The following is a 21,440-nucleotide window of genomic DNA, read 5'->3' as shown; positions in this document are numbered from 1 at the left end:
CCAGAAGAGAAATCCAATTTGCGTGAAGGGCTTGGGGTAATTCTGTGTCGAGGCCATGCTTCCCTGTCTGCCTGTTGAAGGAGGCTGATGCTCCTTCTTAGAGGAGAGAGAAAAGCGTCCTTTGTGCCGGGTCTGGGGAGATTGTGTCTGTTTAGGACAGGCTGCAGTTTTCTTTGTGAACCCTGTAGATTTTTTTTAGTGTGGGAAAAGGGGCTTATTAGATTTCCCTGTGGCTGCCCAGAGTCGGGAGAGGTTTTTACCCTGAGCACAGAAAGAAATTACCGAACAGGCGTTTGAGAGGAAGGAACATTTAACAGCTGCCTCTCATGGAGAGGTTAGGATTTCGTGGTTGGTGTTTTCACTGGAGTGAACATAAAATCCAGAGAAAGGAAGAAAACCTTTCCTGTAGTTTCATGGTGGGAGGGAAGGAAGTTGGTTGGCCATGTTCTGCGGGGAGAGTAGGATTTTGTTCCTGGGGAGTGGGCGGGAGGGGTGTGTTGGGGTGTTTTTTTTCCCCCTCTCCAAGTAGAAAGAAATTTTAAAATGGTTGCAGAACCCAGAAGGAAGGTTGTCATAGCAACAAAAGTTTGAGGCCAGGTACCTCCTGGCACCCTTTCAGTACCACAGCGATGGAGGGGTAGGATCTGGGCACCGTAGGATCCGCTGGGAAAATCATCCAAGTTTGGCTCAGACTTCCCAAATTTCTCACCAACAGTGACAGGCTGATAACTGTTTTCCAAGCTCCCAGGGAGGAAAATTGTGATTTTCTGGGAGGGGCGATCGCTAACCAACAGTGATCAAGAGGAAAGAGAAAAACTGTGGGTTTGTTTTATTTACCCAACAAACTAACCATCCACGTTTTTACTAAGAGAGGACTGCAGGTGAGGGTCTTATGCTGAGCCCTCTCCCAAACTGCCCCTTTCTCCAACCCCCAACTGCACGGTTCTCTTCTCTGATCACTTCATCTGGATTCCTTTCTGCCCCAGAAAGACAACTCAGGCCCCCTCATCAGGTGTGAGGCCAGACAAGAACCTCTCTTAACTTCAAAGTCCTCATCTGAAAAATGGGCACCATAGAAGTGCCTGCCGCGCAAGGGTGTTCAACAAAATTTCGCAGGTGAGATGTTTTCACAATTCTGGTACACATCAAGGGCTCAATAATTGTGAGCTAGCATTGTTTTCAATTTTTTTAACTAACATTCCTTAATGCTTAAAGAATTTAAACATGCTGTGTGGGGATATGCATATACATATCGCTGACTCACTTTGTTGTACATCAGAAACTAATACAACACTGTAAAGCAACTATACTCCAATCAAAAAAATCCTTAACATCTTGTGTCAAGCCCTGAATGAGCCACAAGGATGAGCCACAGGGAAATAACAGCAACAGTTCAGGGCGTGACCTTCAGGAAGAGGCCTGGAGGGACCTCCAACAATTGAGAGGCTAAGCTGGCCAGTGGAGACCCTGGCACTTCATGGAGCAGAGACGGGACCATGCCACCACCAGACACAGTGTTGGATCTAAGTGTGTACACAAAGGAAGGAGCAGGTGGTCTGAGAGTTTCCATGAGGAGAAACTTGGTAAGAGGTAGAGGTGAAGCATGGGGAGGGACCTCTACCCCCAAAAGGGTGCAGATCCTTTCCAGGATAAGGCATTCCGGCGCCTCTGTGGGAGAGGACTAGGATAAGTGGAAAGCAGGGAATTTTAGCCAAGATGTCTTTTAAGGTTAATTTATTATTATTACATCCCAGAGTAAAATACTCATGTCCTGAGTGCACGCCAGAAGTAAGTCTGATGGGGTGAAACTGGTCAGGGCATGACCCGATTCAGATGGTCTTTGGCAAACAGCCAGTATCAAGCAAGTGGTGCCATAAAAGTTCAGTGGATCACCCCCAGAGGCAAGACAGAGCAGGCAGCACCCCAGGAAACCTCCAGTCCATGGTCCCGAGGCCTCACGCAACATTACCCTGCAAATAGGTACTGAAGACCTTCTATGCTCTAGACAATACCCAGAGGCTGGGCATGGCAATGAACAAGATGGCTAGGGCCCTGCCCTCATAGAGTGCCACCCTATGGGGACTGGGGACAAGAAGCTGGTGGCCAAAGGCATGCCCCCAGAAAACTTCAGGTTGTGCCAAGTGTGATGGGGAGATAAAAGTGGCGATGAGATGTCAATACAAAGAGACTCTGCTTCCAAAGGGGGACAGGGAGGTCTTCTCTGCAGGGGACCCTGCCAGGAAGTCCCCATGGAGCAGAGGAGGAGCCAGCCAGGGAAGACATGGGAAAGGGCATTCCCTACAGGGACTGCAGCCTCCCTGGGTTTATTCCACACCTTCTTCCCTCTGTCCTTTCAAACAGTCAGGCCAAAGCCTAGCTCAGGGCAAACTGGAGGTTTGTGGCCCACTCCTGTCTCCATGTGGCTGCACACATAGCCCACGTTGACATCTGAGAGCTAAGTGACAGAGGAGAGTTTTAACCTTGGGGAGTGAGGTCAATTCACTCAAGAGGGCCCCCTCACCTGGACTTGGAGCAACATCCTCTCCAGCGTCCGGGAGGTTCCCGGTGGTGTGGACCAGCGTCCCCAGCATGGGGCCCCGGGGTCCTGCCCCGGCCTCGCTGCCTGCCTCGGAGACCCTTATTCCAGCCCTGGCCGTCTCCTACGGGTACAGGCAAGGGTGCGAGGCCAAGGGCGCAGTTGGATCTGTCTTCTGAAAAGTCACCCCCTTCCCCCACAGACCTCCCCCCGCCACCCCGCCCCCCGCCTCAATTCTGATTGGATCCTCGCCGGGCTGTCCCGCTTTCCCGCCTGCCTTCTCTGCCTTCCGCCGCATCTTCTCCGGGTAGGGGCCGGACGCGAAGCGCTCCTTGCCCCTTGCAGGGAACCAACCGGACTGCCCCCACTGCTCACTCCCCAAACCAGGGCTGGGAGCCGATGAGCGCGGGTTGGAAATGGGGTGCAGGGAAGAATGACCCCCTGGGCTCGGGGCTCTGTGGATCTGCGTTGGGAGGGGGCAACACCCCCACCACCCCGGGCGGGACGGGGGTAGCCAGAGCCCCGCGAAGGGAAAGGGGGGAAGGGGCGAGCGTGAAGATGAGTTCTGGCGCGGAAAGGAACGCGCGCCCCGCCGACCGGCAGCCGGGGCGGGTGGCCGGGAGACGCGCCTCCCCAAGGCGCGGCGACGTCCCCCCCCCCGCCGCCCCCCACTAAAGGCGCCTGGCGCTCGGAAGGGGCAGGAGCTCCTCTTGAACCTTGAAACGGTGGAGCGTCCCGAAAGCCCAGCATCTTACAGACACCACCACCACACCATCCGGCAACCTGCCCACCGCGCTCCCCGCGGGAACGCTGGGCCGGCCGAGCCTGGGGAGCGCGGGGCACGGCGTCCTAGCGGCGGCGCGGGGCCCCCAGCCCCAGCGCCAGGAGGGAGCGCGCAGCCCCGGGGGAGCCGGGAGCCGAGCCCCGGGGCGCCGCCGCTCACTCACCGAGCCCGCCGAGCTCCTCCTCGCACGAGTACCAGATGCCGGTGTGGAAATTCCTGAAGAGGAAGCGGTCGTCTCCCGTCTCCCAGCTGTAGAGCGCGCCGCCAGGGGGGCCGTTCCCGGCGGCGGGGGCGGCGGGGACGGCGGGGGCGGCGGTGCCGTTGGCCGTGGCGTTGGCGCCCGAGTTGGGGCAGTTGGCGCTCCCGCCCTGGCCGCAGCCCGGCTTGGGCACCCGCTGCGTGCCCTGGCACCAGTGCGTGGTGAGGAAGGCGGTGGTGGCGAAGAGCAGCGCCAGCAGGTTCAGGGCCACGGCCAGGAGCGCTCGGCCGCGGCGGCTCGTCTTCATGCCGCCCGCGCCGCCGGGACCGCGCCGCCGGGGAGCTCCGCGCGCGAAGTTGGCAGCCGGCGCCCCGCGTCAGCGGCCGCTGCCCGCCGCGCCCCGGGGCTCGGGCGCCTGCGATGGGCGGCGGCGGACGCGGCGCGGGCCCATGACCCGCCCCCCTACCCCGGGGGTGGGGGCGCGGCGCACGGGGGGCGCGCGGGGAAACGCGGGGGGCGGGCGGCGGCGGAGCGGCTCCGGCGCACCCGGAGCCCGGAGCGCGAGTGCACCTCGGCGAGGAGCCGCGGGCGCCTGGCAGCGGCCACGGCGCAGGGACGCGCGCCCCTCCGTGGGGAGACACCTGCAGGCGGCCGGAGACACTGTTCTGGCTCCCGCCCTCACGGGGAGAGGGGGCGCCCCTCGCCGGGCGCGGGCGGAAGGGGGCCCGGCAGAGAAGGGGCGCCGGGGAGAGACCCGCACCCGACTGGAGGGTCTGAAAAGCAAGAGTGCCAGAGAGGCGCTCTCAGAGAAAGAGGGAGGTGAAGCCACAAAACCAGCCGGAAGGGGTCATCTCGCGCAGGAACCGAAGAGGTCCCGCCCTCTAGAGAGAAGAGCAAGCCTGCTGGGGTCCCCACGAAGAACAGGGGCCCGCAGCACCCTCGCCCCAAGAGGGAACCCCAGGAAGGATCCCCAAAGAGTTTGAGCTGCAGGGTTGAGGATTTCACACACCAAGGAAGCTGCTGGACCCACTGGGAAAGATGCTTCATTACTGATTCTGGAGTTACAGGACCTATCAGGAGGGGTACCTCACCAGGCAATAGTCTGAAGGGCTTGTGCTTCCCCTGGGGGTCTCTCTCCTACGGAGATTTGGGTTGTATGAACCAACAGGACAGGCTCGCCCGGCAGAATGAAGCCTCCCTATCAAGGCATGGAACCGCCAGGAATGAGCCACACAGGTGCCCAAATGGTAGATATAGAAATGGAGCTTTCCCTTGCAGTCCATCCCCACCCAGCCTAGATCCTTAGCAGTATGACCCAAGGAGATACCACGCCAGACAGGAACCTGTTGCAGTTATCAGACAGGGGTGGCCCCACAGAGGCTGCCAACCCAGAATCTTCAAGTTTGGGAATGGACAGACAAGTCAAGAATACTGACTTTGGAGATCAGGCAACCCTGGGGCTTGACCACCTGTGGGCCTTGAACCAGTTACCAAACCTCTCTATTTCCATATCTATTTTAAAAAGAGGGGGGAGGAGGAACAGGGAGGAATACTGGGCTGTTGCGATGAGATTGTGCCTGCAGAAAGCACTTGGCATATAGTAGGTGCTCAGTAAATGCTGGCCAGTATTATTAACGTGCTTCCCAGGTGGCACTGGTGGTAAAGAACTCGCCTGTCAATGAAGACATAGGTTCAGTCCCTGGGTGGGGAAGATCCCCTGGAGGAGGACATGGCAACCCACTCCAGTATTCTTGCCTGGAGAATCCCGGTAGACAGAGAAACCTGGAGGGCTACAGTCCTTGGGGTCACAAAGAGTTGGACATGACTGAGGCAACTTAGCACACATTATGATTAACATCTGAACCAAGATCATCAGATCAAATTTGCACAGACCTTCTCAGGATCTCTTGTGCAAGGTGGGATGGTCTGACTGTGAGCACTCCATCTGTATCTCTGCTCTAAGATAACCACGTTCCTTGAACCCCGGCCACGCTGTACAGCACACGGTGCCCAGACGCCCGGGATGTGCAACAATGAGGTGCGTGTTGCTTGCAAGAGCTCATTTGAATTCCTCCCAAGCTGAGAACAGCTCTCACAAGCCCCAGCTTGTGGAATGGCAGGACTTGCAGAATTCAAGGTTAACGGATTATGAATTGCCTCACTCTGATGAGTGAGCTCCTGCTCCCTGGAAGCTGCTGCTATTCTGCCTGGGGGTAGGTGAGAGTAATTGTGGGCAATGTTCCTGGCAGGAACCCGTATGAAGGATGGCCAAGGGTCCCCAGACTTGTTTATTAGATCCCTTTTCTGGCCTTAGGCAAGGCGTTCCCAACTACTTTGAGAAGGAGGACTTCCATTCAATAATGGTGGCATTGAGAGTATTGGTAGACAGAGAAAATAAATCATGGCCAAGCAGCTAAAAGAAATTCAGTAGCGCTTTTAAACGGCTGTACAATATTCATCAGAGGAGCATCTGTACACATTTGAAAACCAATCCCTCAGATGTTGGCTTGAGACAGTGGCACGTGCATATGTGTAGGGCTTAGGGACCTAAAGGCTGGGAACCCTGTCGTGGTTGTCCAAAGCGAGGAGAGCCCAGGTGACATATGTCTCAGAGACCACACTCTCTTAAGATATACCTAGAGGAAGCACAGAGGGTCTGATACTTCTAAGATACTCTTCCATTTGGTTGCTCAGCACCAAGGAGAAAAGAGCATGATGGCATTGATAAGTACGTTGGAGAGTCAGCAGGTGTCATGAGCTTGGGAGAACAACAAGGCAGGGAGGTGCAGAGAGGTGAGGGTAGCAGGTTGTGGCTTTAAATCGGGGCTGCAAGGGGATCTCAAGGGAAGGTGACATGGGAGCAAAAGTTTGAAGGAAGGTGGGAGCTGGCTGTGGAGACATCCCAGGAAAAGAGGTTCCAGGAAGAAGGAGGGGATAACTGAGAGAGCAGTATGGTCGGAGCTGAGGGGGCAGGGGAAGAGTAACAGGGAAGAGTAGAGAGGAAATGGGGGAGGGGACAGGTCATGGTGCGTGGGGTCTGTTACAAGGACTCCAGCGTTTACCCTGAGTTGGGAGGGAGCCTGGGGAGGTTCTGAGCAGAGGAGAGATGTCTGCTCAGAGTATAACAGGACCACGCAGGATGCTGGATTAAGAAGGCAGAATTCCCTGGTGGCCTAGTGGTTACAACTCTGTGCACCCAACACAGAGTGGGGCAAGGGTTCGATCCTTGGTTGAGGAACTAAGATCCTGAAATGCCCTGCAATGTGACAAAAAAAAAATAATAAATTACAAAAAAAAAAAAAAAGGGCCAAGAAAGGAGCAGCTGGGGGCTAGTGAGTGAAACCAGGCAAGTAATGCCAGTGGCCTAGACCATGCAGTGACGATAGGGTTCTGCATCTATTTCAATTTTAGAAGCAGATCCTGGGACTTCCCTGGAAGTCCAGTGGTTAAGACTTCACCTTCCAGGGCAGGGGGTGCGGGTTCAGCCCTTGGTGGAGAAGCTAAGATCCCACATGCCTTGTAGCCAAAATAAAAAACGCTATAAAACAGAAACAATATTGTAACAAATTTAATAAAGACTTTTAAAATGGTCCACATCCAAAAAAAAGCAGATCCACTAGGATCTGAGATGGGATGTATAAGATGCCTTCGAGGTGTTTGGCAGGAGGTCCTGGGAGAACAGCATTTCGTAGGTGGGGCAGCTGAGTTGGAAACAGGGGGCAGGACTAGCTCCACGGTTCTCACTGATTTTGCCCCGGGCCTTGCACTCAAAATAGTCTGGGGCTTCCTGGGGGGCACGGTGGTAAAGAATCTGCCTGCCAACGCAGGAGATGCAAGAGACACAGGTTAGATCCCTGCGTCAGGAAGTTCCCCTAGCGTAGGAAATGGCAACCCATTCCAGTATTCTTGCTTGAAAAATTCCATGGAGAGAGAGAGGACCCTGGCAGGCTATAGTCCATAGGGTCGCAAAGAGTCAGACATGACTGAGCAACTGAGCACACATTCGTGCATGCTCACGCACACACACACACACACACACACACACACACGCTTGCACTCAAAGTGAAGATGGAACAAGGGGATAGAGTCTGTGCCACTGGAGGGAGCCGCTGCTTGGGTCTACACACCCTTCCTTAAACAAAACCCAAACTCAAGAGCAAGCACCTTGGATAGGATTTATCCTCAAATAGGGATGCGGTTGGAATTACCTTGGGTATGGACAGGTGTTAAAGAAAAATTATTCATGACACTTGATAAGGCAGTAAAGCAGCCTTTATTCAGGGACCGCTGCAAAAGGAGTTTTGCCCCAGGAGAGAAATGAAGCTCAACTCTGAATACAAGAACAATAGAGGATTTAGAGCCAAGGAGGGCGGGGGTCAGCAGATGGAGGAAATCTGAAGGCTGGAGGGATTCTGGCGAAAGTGACTCGACAAGATTCCTGCTAAAGAAGAGTAAGAGCTCCAGAGTGGGGAAGGAGGGACTTGATCAGGTTTCGAGGACGAGGGATACTTGCTAAACTGAGCCAGTAGGATTCTTGCTAAAACTGACGTAGGCAGGCCAAGGACAGGACCCAAGGTCAGGCCTATAGCTGAGAAGAGAGCTCAGAGGAGCCTGATTCAGGTCTGGCAGAGGAGAGGCTTTGTCTGGGTGTGGTGGGGGTGGAGCTTGTTTACGAGGCCAGAAATGTGGGCCCACACCTGTCCCCTCCTCTTTATTTTTTCATTTGGCTGCACCGGGTCTTAGTTGCCGCACGTGGCCTCTTCCATCTTCGTTGCGGCATGCAGGATTACTTTTGGTTGTGGCATGAGAACCCTTAGTTGCGGCATCTAGTTCCCTGATCAGGGATGGAACCCAGGCCCCCTGCATTGGGAGCATAGAGTCTTAGCCCCTGGACCACCAGGGAAGTCCCCTGTTCTCTCCTCTTTAGACAGAGTCAAGGACTCTGTCTCCCAGGACCACCGACCAGGGATTGAACCCAGCCCACCGCAGTGAACGCACCGAGTCCTAAGCACTCACTGTTGTTTGGTCGTGTATGACTCTCTATGACCCCATGGACTACAGCCCGCCAGGCTCCTCTGTCCGTGGGATTTCCCAGGCAAGCACTCTGGAGTGGGTTGCCACTGGACAGCCAGGCAATTCCCCAGTGCCTCTGCCGGCCCCAGGATAGAGTCTACATGCCTCAGTTTGCCTTTGCAGGTCCTAGGCGGCTGGGCCTGCCTGGCCTACGTCACTCTGACCTCCCTGGGCTCAGACAGGTCCCCAGGCCCCCGCCCACCTCCCTCCCTCAGCCTGGATGCCCTTGCTGTACTTATCCTGTGTGTTCCTCCAAGTGTGGTCACACATCGCTCCACACACCAGAGCCTTCCCTGGCCCCGCCTCCCACCATCCGGCCCTTGTCACTGCTCCTCGGAGGTGTGAGGTCTGTCTTCACACTCCTCTGCCCCACAGGCCCTGGGTAGGGGGGGAGTGTCCCTCAAGGTCACCCCCACCAGCAGCTTGCAGGCCAGGTTTGGCCCATGAGCTTCTTTTGTTTGGCCTGGATGAAATTGGCCTCCACAAGGTGTTAAATTTTCATGAGTGGCCAACATTCAGTAATCATGATTTCACATAAAAATCTAGACTTCCAGCTTCTTTTGCAAGATCAAATTACCTGCTGACACTGGGCCTGCATTTTTGCCTGGAAACCATAGGCAAATGTCCCCACAGAGGAAGTCCCCAGGGGCCACAGGCCCACTAGGCGCTTCCATCTTAGGGATACCTGTCGGGGGGCGTTCGAATTTGAGAACCTGGAATCAAGGCTCCAGACATTTTGGATAACACCCATCTATGGTGCTAAAAGTCGGGTGATGGTTACTGTCAGGAGGAGGCATAGTGGCTGGGAGAGGCCCTGGGGCGGGGCAGGGGTTGGGGGGAGGGTTGGGGGAGCAGGAGGTGGGGAGGGAGGCTGGTGATTGGTTTATGCAAACTCATCAAAGCCCTACAGTTGGGAATTGTGCCTTTTTTTATATTCAACAAAATTTACCAGAAAAATCGTTGCTATTAATAATGAAATTCATACTTTTCAGGAAACGTGAATATGCTTTGAAGGGACATGACCCAAATGCATCTCGCTTTCCACTTGGAGTCAGCTGCTGCAGGGATTCTCAGCAGCTTCTGGACCTCCTCAGTCACTTCCTGTTTTCTAAGCTTTCAAAATAAAGCTTGAGGAACCAGCGCATCCCCGGCCTCCAGGACCTCCTCATGATAGCAAGGGATTAGCCAATTTCCAATTACTGGTGAGGTTTTTTTAAACATTGACTCCCAAGGTATCTAAGCCTAATACACACTTTACTCTCTGCTTAAGATGCTTCTCCAGGGCTTCTGTGAGAGCCAGCCTGGCGCTGCTAGTGTGTTTATGAGGCTGTCTGCTGCTCAGGGCCGGTGTTCCCAGGGGCAGGAGGGACCCTGGTGCTCAGTACAATCCAAGAAGTCCCAGGGGGTGGGTTCTCTGGAGGAGAAAGGAACCTACTTCATTAGCCAGTGACTAACTGGAGTTTCTTTGAAATTGTCTTAGCTCTTCCAGCAACTATTCAAGAGGAATTTGTCAGGCCCTGGCTCTGTGTCAGGCTTTTGGCAAACTGGACCAACCAGGTCTGTGCCTTCATGGGGCTTATGGTCTAGAAGAGAAGATAATCATGAACAAGGAAATCACTCATCAGTTCAACAGTTGCAGATGGGGAATCAGGATGCAAGAGGAAGCAACCAGGGGCCTCGCTGAGGAGGGACGGTTGAGAACATGTCCCCGATTGAGGGTGGAAGGTATAAATTTTAATCCCCACTCTGCCACATCTAGGCAGCCCCTGCCTCTCAGAGCCTCAACTTTCTGATTTGTAGATAGGGTGGGGCAGAGGACAACAGGTGCTGAGTGTCCTCAACATGGGAGGAGGGTACCACCTCCAGGCACTCTCAACCCTCAAGGGGCTAGTTACCTCCACATGACAGGTGGGGAAACTGAAGAAGCAGAGGAGAGAGAAGCTTGGAGTGCAGGGGATGGGAGAGAGCTCCCATGCCACAGCCTGGAACATCAACCAGGAGCTTAGATCCTACCCCACCAGCGATGAAGACTCACTGATGACTGTGGAGCCGGGAGCATGACACACTCAGGGCTGTGTTTCTAGAAGGTCATCCAGGGGACTGGCAGGGTGAGTGGCTGGGAGGTGAGGCGTCCTGCAGATGTGTCAGAGGCTCAGACTGTGCTCCACGCCTGCTCTGGCGATGAGATGGGAGACCAGACTAGTTACCTGGCCAAATTCACAGAGAATAAGGCCAGGGCACACACGCACTGTGGGGGCATCTGTTCAAAAGCGTGCTCAGAAACCACAGCCATAGGGTGACCAGCAAGTCAGCCACGGCTCTGACGTCCAGGGCAGGAGGGAAGTGAGTCAGGCCTGGAGAGAAGAGGGAGAAAGGCAGGAGGACCTCACACTGGTCCCAACCATCAGCCGTGCCCTCCTCTGGATGACCAGCCAGGGAAGATCTCAGGGGACAGAGCGTGAATGAGCAGGAGGAGTCTGGGGACATTTATTTAGGACCAGGGGAATATCAGGCACTTTGGTCAAAGGGATATCACTGAGCCCTTTTGGAATTCTTACTTTTGGGCGGGGGGGGCCTGCCCACATGGCATGTGGGATCTTAATTTCCCCAGCAGGGATCGTGAAAGTGCAGTCTTAACCACGGGACCGCGAGGGAAGTCCTGGACTCTTCTGGGATTCTTGATCTCAGCTAGAGAAACTGAGGCTCAAGAAGTAGCAGGACAGAGGCCGGAGTCCAGGGCCTGACACTGTTGTCTTCAGGTGAAATCAGGGGTCCTGGTAAAAGCCCCACAGCCCACTGACTCCCCTCCTTGTGCTTAGCACTCAGTGGGATTTTTCCAAGTCTTCAAGAGCTGTAGCTGGTTTGTCTCACCCCCATATTGAGGAGGGACAAGGAAGGTTGGGGAGAAAACACGTTTTAAAGTGTCTCCTGGAACCAGCCCTGCTTGGGTAGTTTTTGCGTCCTTTTGTTTTTTAAACCCAAGTTGTTTTTTGCTTCCCTCTTCTGCCCCCTAGAGGATAAAAGTGGAATGCCAGCTTTGCTTCCCCAAATCAGGAAGAACCCCCCCTTTCTCCCCATCCACCCACCAAGAAGCTAAAATTGCCCTGACGCCTGACCGACACCCTGGAATTCGATTTAGTGACTAAGACCGGAGGTCTCCAACTGGGTGTAAATATTTATAAGTCACATAAGGATGCACAAATATATTACAAGCAGTACATTATACATTAAAAACATATTAAAGCATACATAAAAACTAGCAGAGACTTCCCTGATGGCCCAGTGGCTAAGTCTCCACGCTCCCAATGCAGGGAGCTTGGGTTCAATTCCTGGTCAGGGAACTAGATCACACATGTTGCAACTAAGAATTTGCATGCTGCAACTGAAGATCTCCCATGCCTCAATGAAGTTTGAAGATTCCTCATGCTGCCACTAAGACCAGTCAAATAAATGCACAGTCAAATAAATGAAATTAAAATAAATATGTTAAAAACTAAAAAGTTTTAAAGGGGGAATGTAAAGAGTAAATAAACACTGCATTGAAATATTTTTATTTACTAATAGTATAGAAGACCTTTTGGCCTTCATTAAACATTCTTAATAATATACTTTTACAGTGAGCAATGCAATAGCATATGCTTTTTTTAATTTTTTGAAAAGCATGGGTTAACTGTGCTGTCATGATTCAGAGGTCTGGTTCTATGTGGTTATTTCCATACTTGATTTGATTGGCTATTAGAGCTGAAAACAGGGCTTTAATTTGGATTTATACAAAGATTTCTAAATCCAAATGAAAGAAGCACTTTATGGGCTGTGCTTTCTAAATATCAACATTCATATTTAGTCGCATTCTCAAAATAGGGAGCCATTTTTGGTGAAATCTGGGTAATCTACTTCCATCTTCCTAGATATCCATCACTAAGTCCTGCAAACAAATCGGAAGATTAGTATTCATGTATTTTTAACAAATGGGATTCAAAACTCCCTGAAAGTTTTCTTTTGGGAAGCTTTTTTTGAAATTGATTGGAATCTTCTGTTTGCAAGTTCTTAAAGTATGCAGATTTGGAGAGTTTCTAAGGGAAACATACTTTGCTTTGGGGCAATAAAAGCTCATAACAATGGAAACATTTCTGAACATCTGCTTTCAAAATCCTCTTCCCAAAGATGTAAAAAAAATCAGTTACATTCTCTCACATTGTTTAAAAATTACCTTCCTCTTGGGGGAGCAGATGAGGTGCTTTGTTTCCAGGGTGAAACAAATAGTCAACAGTCAGGTGTCACCCCAGAAGAGGTCAGCCAATGTGGGCGCTTGTTTTTTTCACAAAAGAAACATGTGAACCTCATTTCCAGGCTCAGCAGCTGCTTGAAGTCACACTCAGGATCCCTCCCCATCTTGTAACCAAGTATCACTGAAGTCTTCTATGCAAAGGTCTTGTTCTTAGCAGTAATAATATAAATCATAAACACTATAAAGAGAACACCGACCCTGTGTCAGGCGGTATGTAAGCAGGCTCAGGGGCTTCCCTGGTGGCTCAGTGGGAAAGAATCCAATGCAGGAGATGCAGGTTTGATCCCTGGGTTGGGAAGATCCCCTGGAGGAGGAAATGGCAACCCACTCCAGTATTCTTGCCTGGGAAATCCCATGAACAGAGGAACCTGGCGGTCTGCAGTCCATGAGGTCATAAAGATTCGGACACAACTTAGCGACTCAACAGCTACAAATCATTTGGCAATTATGTCATTTCTAGTTTTTCAATAGAAGCAATGCTTTAATGCACATTTGTTAACATACTTCTGATGGACACAGGCCCCAACTTCTTTTTTTTAATCTATAAACTCATCCCCTGGGTGTACTTGTGCCACACATTGGAGGGAAGTGTGTCATTTAGGGCTGGCTTAAGCCATTCAAAGGGCACTCACTGAAAAACCAAGGGAGAGTCTGGCTTCAGTTGTGGCTTGGTCTAGCAGCTGAAAGATGTCAGAACTTGGGTCCTCTCCAGCCTTCCAGTTTACCTTCCACAGTGTTAGCTTCATCTCTCCAATCCATGGCTCCACATGGAAGTCTCCCAGAAGCTCCAGGCCCTCCCTGGGCAACAAAATTGCTTTCTTGATTCTTGATCTCACATTCTCACACCTCACCAGCTCTTCCTTAGACGGTGAGGGAGTTTCTCTTTCTCAGAAGCCCCAGCAAATGGTTCCTGATGTCTCACTGTAGACAAGGAAAATGGGAGGCTCCAAGTGACTTAAGACAGGACCCACCCCTGGAGCTGTGTCTGGGGTCAGTCCCTGCCCAAACATCATGACTGAGACAGAGAGAGAGGTGGCTACAACAGTTATCTATTGCTGCACAAAAAACAAGCAACACTCGGTAGCAATTACTGTTTTTCATGATTCTATGGGTTGGAATCTAGACAGCTACATTTCTCTCTCCTGGCACCGTTCATGGGCTACACCATTCTGATGGCTCGACTGGGGCTGTAAAATCATTGGTGAGCTCACTTGCACTCCTGGAAATCTGTACTGTGCTGCTCAGGGTGCCCTGTTCTCTCCATGAGCCCTCCCCTCTGGTCAGCTGGACAGGGCTCCTGTTTTCCATGGCATCTTGGGGTCTTAGAAGGCATAGGTGGAAGCTGCAAGGCCTCCCAAGCTCTGCCCTGTGCACTCACATGGAGTCACTTCCATGCATTCTGTTGGTCTCAGAATCTCTGCCCAGATCTAAAGGGAGGGCACCCCACCTCTTAATGGGAGGAGTGAATTGCAAAGAGCTGGTAGGTCTGCAAACAATCCCCACAGTTGATTAGGGTAGATACAAGAGAATGGATTCTGGGTGTCAAAATGGCCAGTGACCACCACGAGAGGGCAGGGAATAGGGGGCTGCTTCTGCCCAGGCGCACCCTGGCAATTGCAGCAGGCGACGCCCCCGGAGACAGCGCTTGTGTCAGTCACAGGCGTGTCCCTGGGACCTACACCCAGGGATAATCTTTGAGATCAGGACAGAAGGGGCTGGGATTACATGTCTCCCTCACTAAATTGAGTCATGAAACTTTTATTAAGGGATATAGTCTGTCAATGTCAAGAAAACAAGGCAATTCTGGGCAGACCCATTAAGAACAAATCCTTCTCCAGTTTCGCCGTCGCCAGTCCAGATGGAATTATGAAGTGACAGGGCGATGACAGGAGGGGGGCGTTCCTTGCAGCAGGGGCTGTGAGTCCGCTAATCGCATGCAAAGTGCTTTCCCGAGCCCTTGAGAATGCGGGCACAACAGCCACATCCAGTTTTCCAAGGTTCCCTCCCAGAAGGGCTGCCTCTTTCACAGACACGGGTGACAGCTCCTTCCATTGGACACGGGAGTGTGTGCCCAGCCCCTTCTCCGTCAGCCAAGAAGGAGGGCCACATGTGGCTTTGTCCATCCAGGAACCTGAACACCCCCTGCTGAGCCCTCTGGCTGAAGGCATCAGGGCCCCAGCCCTCCTAGCCAGAGAGATCCTCTGGGCCCCTCCCCAGTCCACCCAGGGAATGGGGCCATGCAGGGCCCCCACGTGGAAGACTATGACGTCACCCATACCCAGATTCAGGCTTCCCGGATGGCTCAGTGGTAAAAAAAAAAAAAAAAAAAACTGCCTGCAATTTCGGAGACCTGGGTTTGATCCCTGGGTTGGAAAGATCCGCTGGAGAAGGGCATGGCAACCCACTCTTGTACTCTTGCCTAGAGAATCCCATGGACCGAGGAGCCTGGCAGGCTGCAGTCCATGGGGTCACATGGAGTCGGACACGACTGAAGCGACTTAGCAGCAGGAGCACCCAGACTGGTCATCTCATAGCTCTGTGTTGCTGGCCAAGCACCTTAGCCACTCTGAACCTGAAGATGGGTACAACGAGATCCCTTAACCTGTGGGAAACTCCTGGCATGACTTTTTTTTTTTAATATGTATTTATCTTGGCTGTGCTGGGTGTTCAATACTGCCGGGCTTTTCTCTAGTTGCGGGGAGTGGGAAGGGGCCTACCTCCGGTTGTGCTGTGCGGGCCTCTCATTGACGTGGCCTCTCTTGTGGCAGAGCACAGGCTCCAGGCACGTGGGCTTCAGTAGTTGCAGCTCCAGGGCTCGAGAGCACGGGCTCAGTAGTTGTGGCACACAGACTTAGCTGCCCGAGGCATGTGGGGTCCTCTCAGACCAGGGATTGAACCCAGGCGGATTCTTTACCACTGAGCCACCAGGGGAGCCCCTGACTTGTTTTTTTTTTTTTTTAATGTGAGCCAAGGTTTTAAATCAGGAGATTGCATACAAACAATTGTATTCCCCAGCTTCTTAGAAAGAGTCTAAAGCTCTTGGCAGCACTGGGCCTGTATTACCAGGTGACAGGATTGGCTGGAAGGTAAGTAATTGCTTTAGACTGGAGAGTGTCCCCACTTTGCCACAGTCCCCACCACTCCTTATTGGCTCACATCAGCTCTACTTTGCTCATTTTTATCCCTGGTCTAAACCCAGCAGGCACTAGAGTTTGCCACCACTGGGTTAGAATTTTAATTCTACTGTCCCCAGAGCTGGGCTTCCCAGGTGGCGCTAGTGGTAAAGAACCCACCTGCCAATTCAGGACACATTAGAGATGTGGGTTTGATCCCTGGGTCAGGAAGATTCCCTGGAGGCAACCCACTTCAGTATTCTTGCCTGGAGAATCCCATGGACAGAGGAGCCTGGCAGGCTACAGTCCATGGGGTCGCAAAGAGTCAGACCTGACTGAAGTGACTTAGAACACAAGCACGTCCTCAGAGCTCCAGCAGGTCTTTATCCCAGGGTCCACTGTCACCAAGCACATGGCTCAATCTGATCTTTGCAGGGAGCCATCGTGGCCTCCCTCTGCGTCCTCCATTGCTCCAGCCACCAGGCGCTGACCGGCACTAAGGACCTGAGAACCACCTCCCTAGCCAGGCATCTGAGTGCCCTGATGAGCCCTCAGATGTACTGACTCTTCCCTGTAGCTGAAGATACTGGGATGAGGTCTCTGCTTTAAGCAGCTCACAGGGCCCCAGAATCCAAGTCCGTTTTCATCCTCCGGGCACTCGGTCTGCAAACGGTTTCATCTCTGTCTCTGGGCTCTTTGACTGGAGCACCAGCTGCCACATCTGCTATTCCCTGAATCCTTCAACAAATCCCCATCGATCATCTGCCACAGGGAGCAGAGACCCGTGGCCCACAGGCCAAACGCAGCCCTCCACCTGCTGCCTTCTGCCCATGAGCGAAGAAGGGTTTTTACATTTTTCAATGGTCGAAACAAAATCAAAATAAGAATCCTATTTTGTGACACATGGAACTCATGAAATGCAAATTTCAGTGTCCTCAAATAATGTTGTATTGGAACATAGCCATTCATTTCCATATTATCTGTGACTGCCTTCAGGCTCCGGGGCGGAGCTGGGTTGTTGTAACCCACGGAGCCTCAGATGTTTGCTCTCCAGTCCTTTCCAGGGAAAGCCTGCAGCCCCTGTTCTGCTCTGTTCTAGGCCCTGTTCTGGGGATTGGCGCTACAGGGCTCTTTCCATTGGTCTGTGTAACAAAAACCACAAGCTGGGGGTGCTTAAAACCACAGAAATGGATTCCCTCTGAAGTCAGGGTGTCGGTGGGGCCATGCTGTCTCTGGGGGCTCCAGGGGAGTGTCCTTCCTTGCCTGTTCCAGCTTCTGGAGGCTCCAGACACTCCTTGTGGCAATCTGTGTGTGCTTGCTCAGTCGTGTTTGAGTCTTTGCGACCCTACAGACCATAGCCCACTAGGCTCCCCTGTCCATGGGATTTTCCGGGCAAGAATACTGGAGTGGGCTGCCATTTCCTCCTCCAGGGGATCTCCCTGAGCCAGGGATCACAACCAGGCTCTCCTGCGTCTCCTGCATTAACAGGCAGATTCTTTACCACTGAGCCACCCGGGAAGCCCTGGTTGCCTCCCTCCGATTTCTGCCTCCCACCTTGCCCTCTGTTGTCTCCCTCTGGTCTCTGCCTGCCTCCTGCCTTCCTCTCTGTAAAGACACTCATCATTGGGTTTAAGGCCCATTGTAGTCTCATCTCAAGATGCTCAATTATATCTACAAAGACCTCTTTTTAGAAGGGTTGCCTTGGGACTTCCCTGGTGGGCCAGTGGCGAAGATTCCGAGCTCCAAAGTCCAGGGCCCGGGGTTGGATGCCTGATCAGGGAACTAGATCCCTCATGTTGCAACTAAGAGTTTAGTTTGCATGTTGCAACTAAAGAGCCCACACACCCCAGTGAAGATCCCTCAGGCTGCAACTATAATATCCCAAGTGCTGCAGCTAAGACCCAGCTCAGCCAAACAAATAAATACTTAAAAAATAAGTACAATAAAATAAGGCTACATTTACCAGTTCTGAGACCTGGAAGGGACCATCATTGAACCACCACAAGTGGGGTTTTTTTTGCCTTCTAGAATCTTCCATTCTTTTGAAGAGAAACTGATGATAAGCAGCCCCCACCAAAAAAAAAAAAGTAATACATCAGATGTTGATGAGAGTTATGAAGAGTAGCTTTGAGTAAAGGAGGTGAGGCAGATAGAGAAGAGGCCGTTTATATATGCTTGAGCAGAGATCCCTTTTGAGTTGCAGGTCCCTCACCACCTAATAAGGACTCAATGCTCCCACACGCCATCCTACGTATCTGCACTTAACATGCACACTCGCAGTCAATTCCCCCACAGCCCTAACTTGGAGCTCTGATGATCGACATCCCTCCCTGATCATGTGCACGAGTAAACCAAGGCAGGGGACCTGTGCGAGGTCTCTTAGCCCGGCGGCAGCAGAGCTGAGAGCCAGGGTGATGGTTCTCTCACAGCCCATCCGCAGGGCCTTTCTGTAAACAGAAGGAGCCAAAGGGAGGACGCTGGGTTTCACAGAGTTCAGCCTTGCCCAGATTGCAGAGCAGACGTGTTTTCTCCAACAGCAGGAGGCTCCAGAGGTGCTCGGGAGCCGCAGCGGGTGTCCTGCTCTGACTTTCAAGGAGGTCAATTATCACAGAATCACAGCCTTCCCAAGCAGAGCCCCGGGGGTGTGTGCGTGTGTGCGTGCGTGTGTGCGTGCGTGTGTGCGTGCGTGTGTGCGTGCGTGTGTGTGTGTGTGTGTCTTGTGCAGTATTGCCAGGCTGGCCAGCACCAGAGGATGCATCCTGTCCGCTATTGTACATGTGGGGTTGGTTCAAGGGGCCCGAGAGTTTATAGGGCCCCAAATTTCGGGTCAGGGGGAAAACAAGCCTCAGCAAGGGCTGCTGAAATGATGGACTGAGACCCCCCTCCTCTCCACACAAGGCAGCTGGGGCAGGACCTCAGCTCTGACCTGACCTGGGCTGTGCTGGGGCTTGGGGCGTAATGGTTTGTACTATTGTGAGGGTTTTGCTTGTTTTCTTTTTTACTTTATTTTTAGCTCTGCTGGGTCGTTGCTGCTTCGCTGTTTCTGGTTGCAGCGAGCGGGGGCTCCTCTCTAGTTGCGGTGTGCCCGCTTCCCACTGTGGTGGCTTCGCTTGTTGCAGAGCACAGGTACTAGGCGCGCGGGCTCAGTAGTTATGGTGCACGGGCTTAGCTGTTCCTCGACATGTGGGATCTTCCCAGACCAGGGATCGAACCCATGTCCCCTGCACTGGCAGGCAGACTCCTCACCACCAAGGAAGACCCTGGTTTGTCCTGTTGTTGATTTTCAATTACTGTTTAAAATTCATATCAGAATAGTAGATGTACAGACTTAAATAATCAAATAACATCTCATAGTACTCCAGCCCCTCTAAACTCCATCCACACTGGCCTTCCTTCCGTTCTCTGGCTCTTCCAGCTGATTCCTGCCTCAGGGCCTTTGCACTGCTGCTTCTCCCGCCTGAGGACCCCTCCAGTGTCTCACTGGATCTCAGCTCCAGGTCAGCTCCTCCATGAGGCACCCCACTACCGTTCACCCTGTGACTGCGCATGCACCCCTGCCCCAGCGCCACCTGCATTTCTCTGCATGATCCCAAATGGCCACATTTAGCCATTTACAACTGTTGTTCATTTATGAGCTGTTCTGTCTCCTCCACTGGAATGCAGGTTACATGAGGGCAAGACCAGCGCTGTGGCTCACTGCTGAGTCCCGTGGGCCTATAACAGAGCCTGGCCTGTAGCAGATTCTCACTGAATGTTGGTCAAAGAAAGAAAGAAAGAGGAATCAGGGGGATGGGGAGAGGCAGACACAGCCACAGGCACCCACCCCTGGCCTTTCTCACTCTGCCTCTGGTGAATGGAACCCAACCCTCACCCTTGAACCTGACCCAAGTATAGCAGCTGCCCTTCTGGGCAAGCAGTGGTGGAAAGTTAGAGAGGAACCCTGAAGAACTTCTTCCAGAAGCCCCAGGCCCATCTCAGCCCAGACTCCACGAGGTGGCCAGAGAGGGCTGCTCACTCCATCCACCTGGCTGAGATTCTTTTCCTGGGGATGTGGCAGGACTAGGAGCAGGGCTCTGATGTCAGACGCGTGTGTTGGATCTGGGATCCATCACTTACAACCTGTGCCGGACACTGACCATCACTGTTCTCCCTTTCCTCACCTGTAAAGTGGGGGCGGTCTCTCTGATGCTGCAGACATTCATTCAGATAATATGCCAGTAACAGGCCACCCCAGGGGATTTATTTTTCCTGTTTTGTACATGCTTCACAGCTAAGATCCAAAGCCTAGGACAAAAGCTGTTAAGGATCCCACATTCTAAATAGGCATAGGCTCCTTGAGGCTTGTATAGACAGACTGGGGGTGCCTGCAAGGAAGGGCATCTTGTTTTCCAGCTGGATGTTGGCTGAGCTGGAGGCTCAACAGGCATCCCTACGGGAGAGAAGCGTGGGCAGAGAGCATCCTGGGGACCCTCAGAGGTGCATAACGCATCTTCATCTTCAGCCCTTCTCCTCCATTGTAGGGTCAAAGGTGGAGGGATGGTATAGCAGTTAACCAGGGGCCAAGATAACACCGTGTAACAAAGAGCCACAAAATCTCAGTTGCCATCTGGGGCATCTGCGGCTGGATGATCTAGAATGAACTGGCCAGGACAGCTCTGTTGATCTCCACTGGGCCTGCTTACACGTCCAGGGGGTGGCTGGGGTCGGCTGCTCTCAGCTAGGTTATCTGGGCTGCTCCATGATCCAGTCGAACTCACTCTTGTGTCAGAGAGTTGGGAGAGGTCTGCTGATCTCAGCCCAGCCTGCCCGCCTGCCTGGGGGTAACCTAGCCTGGGCTCTGCAGGGCAGCTCTGCTGAAGCTTGGCGGGCTCGCTCAGGTGTCAGCAGCTGACTTGTGTTGGTGATCTGGGCTGGCCTTAGCTCCTCTCTGTGTGTTCTTCATCCTCCTCCCGGGGCCAGGAAGGTGGCCCAGGCCTTCTCTTTTTATGACAATGGCACAGGTACAAGGAAGTGAGCATGAGGCCTCTGAAGGCTTCGGTCAAAACTGACATGCTGTCACTTCTGTCGCTAAATTCAGCCTCTGTTCCCGGTGCCGAATAGAAGCGCAGAGACCGAGTTTGGGATGAAGTAGAAAAGAACAGCTGTATTGCTTTGCCAGACAAAGGGGGCCACAGTGGACTAATGCCCTCAAAACTGTGATCCTGTGTCCTGCTCTGGAGGAGGCAGTGGGAGTCTGACAGTGTTCAAGGAGCAGGGTGTGGTCAGCTCATGGACATTCTTCTGATTGGTTGGTGGTGAGGTCATCAGGAGTCAGCATCATCACCCTCCTGGTTCCAAGTGGTCTGGAGTCCACATGCTTATAGATCGTGTACAGTTAACTTTTTACAGCTGGTGAGGGTTTTAGTATCTGCCGAACAAGCTTCCAATTCAGGAGGCCCGAGTTCAAT

The 21,440-nt window shown here is 52.8% G+C and overlaps 1 protein-coding gene across 1 annotated transcript in view; it reads right to left on the bottom strand.

Annotated features, from left to right (window-relative positions):
- Nucleotides 1-4,079, bottom strand: part of GSG1L (GSG1 like) — a 256,063-nt gene extending 251,984 nt beyond the window's left edge. Inside the window, exon 1 of the mRNA XM_086375189.1 lies at nucleotides 3,484-4,079. Coding sequence (XP_086231315.1) covers nucleotides 3,484-3,826 — 343 coding nt within the window. The 5' untranslated portion in view covers nucleotides 3,827-4,079. The remainder of the gene's footprint in view (nucleotides 1-3,483) is intronic.
- Between the last annotated feature and the right edge of the window lie 17,361 nt (nucleotides 4,080-21,440).

The sequence above is a fragment of the Bos grunniens genome, chromosome 25, assembly GCF_055505025.1.
Source record: "Bos grunniens cultivar Pamir isolate PY7600 chromosome 25, Bosgru_T2T1.0, whole genome shotgun sequence".
NCBI classification, from domain to species: Eukaryota; Metazoa; Chordata; class Mammalia; order Artiodactyla; family Bovidae; genus Bos; species Bos grunniens.
The sequence above is the reverse complement of the archived record's forward strand: the minus strand, read 5'-3'. Positions and strand labels throughout refer to the sequence as shown.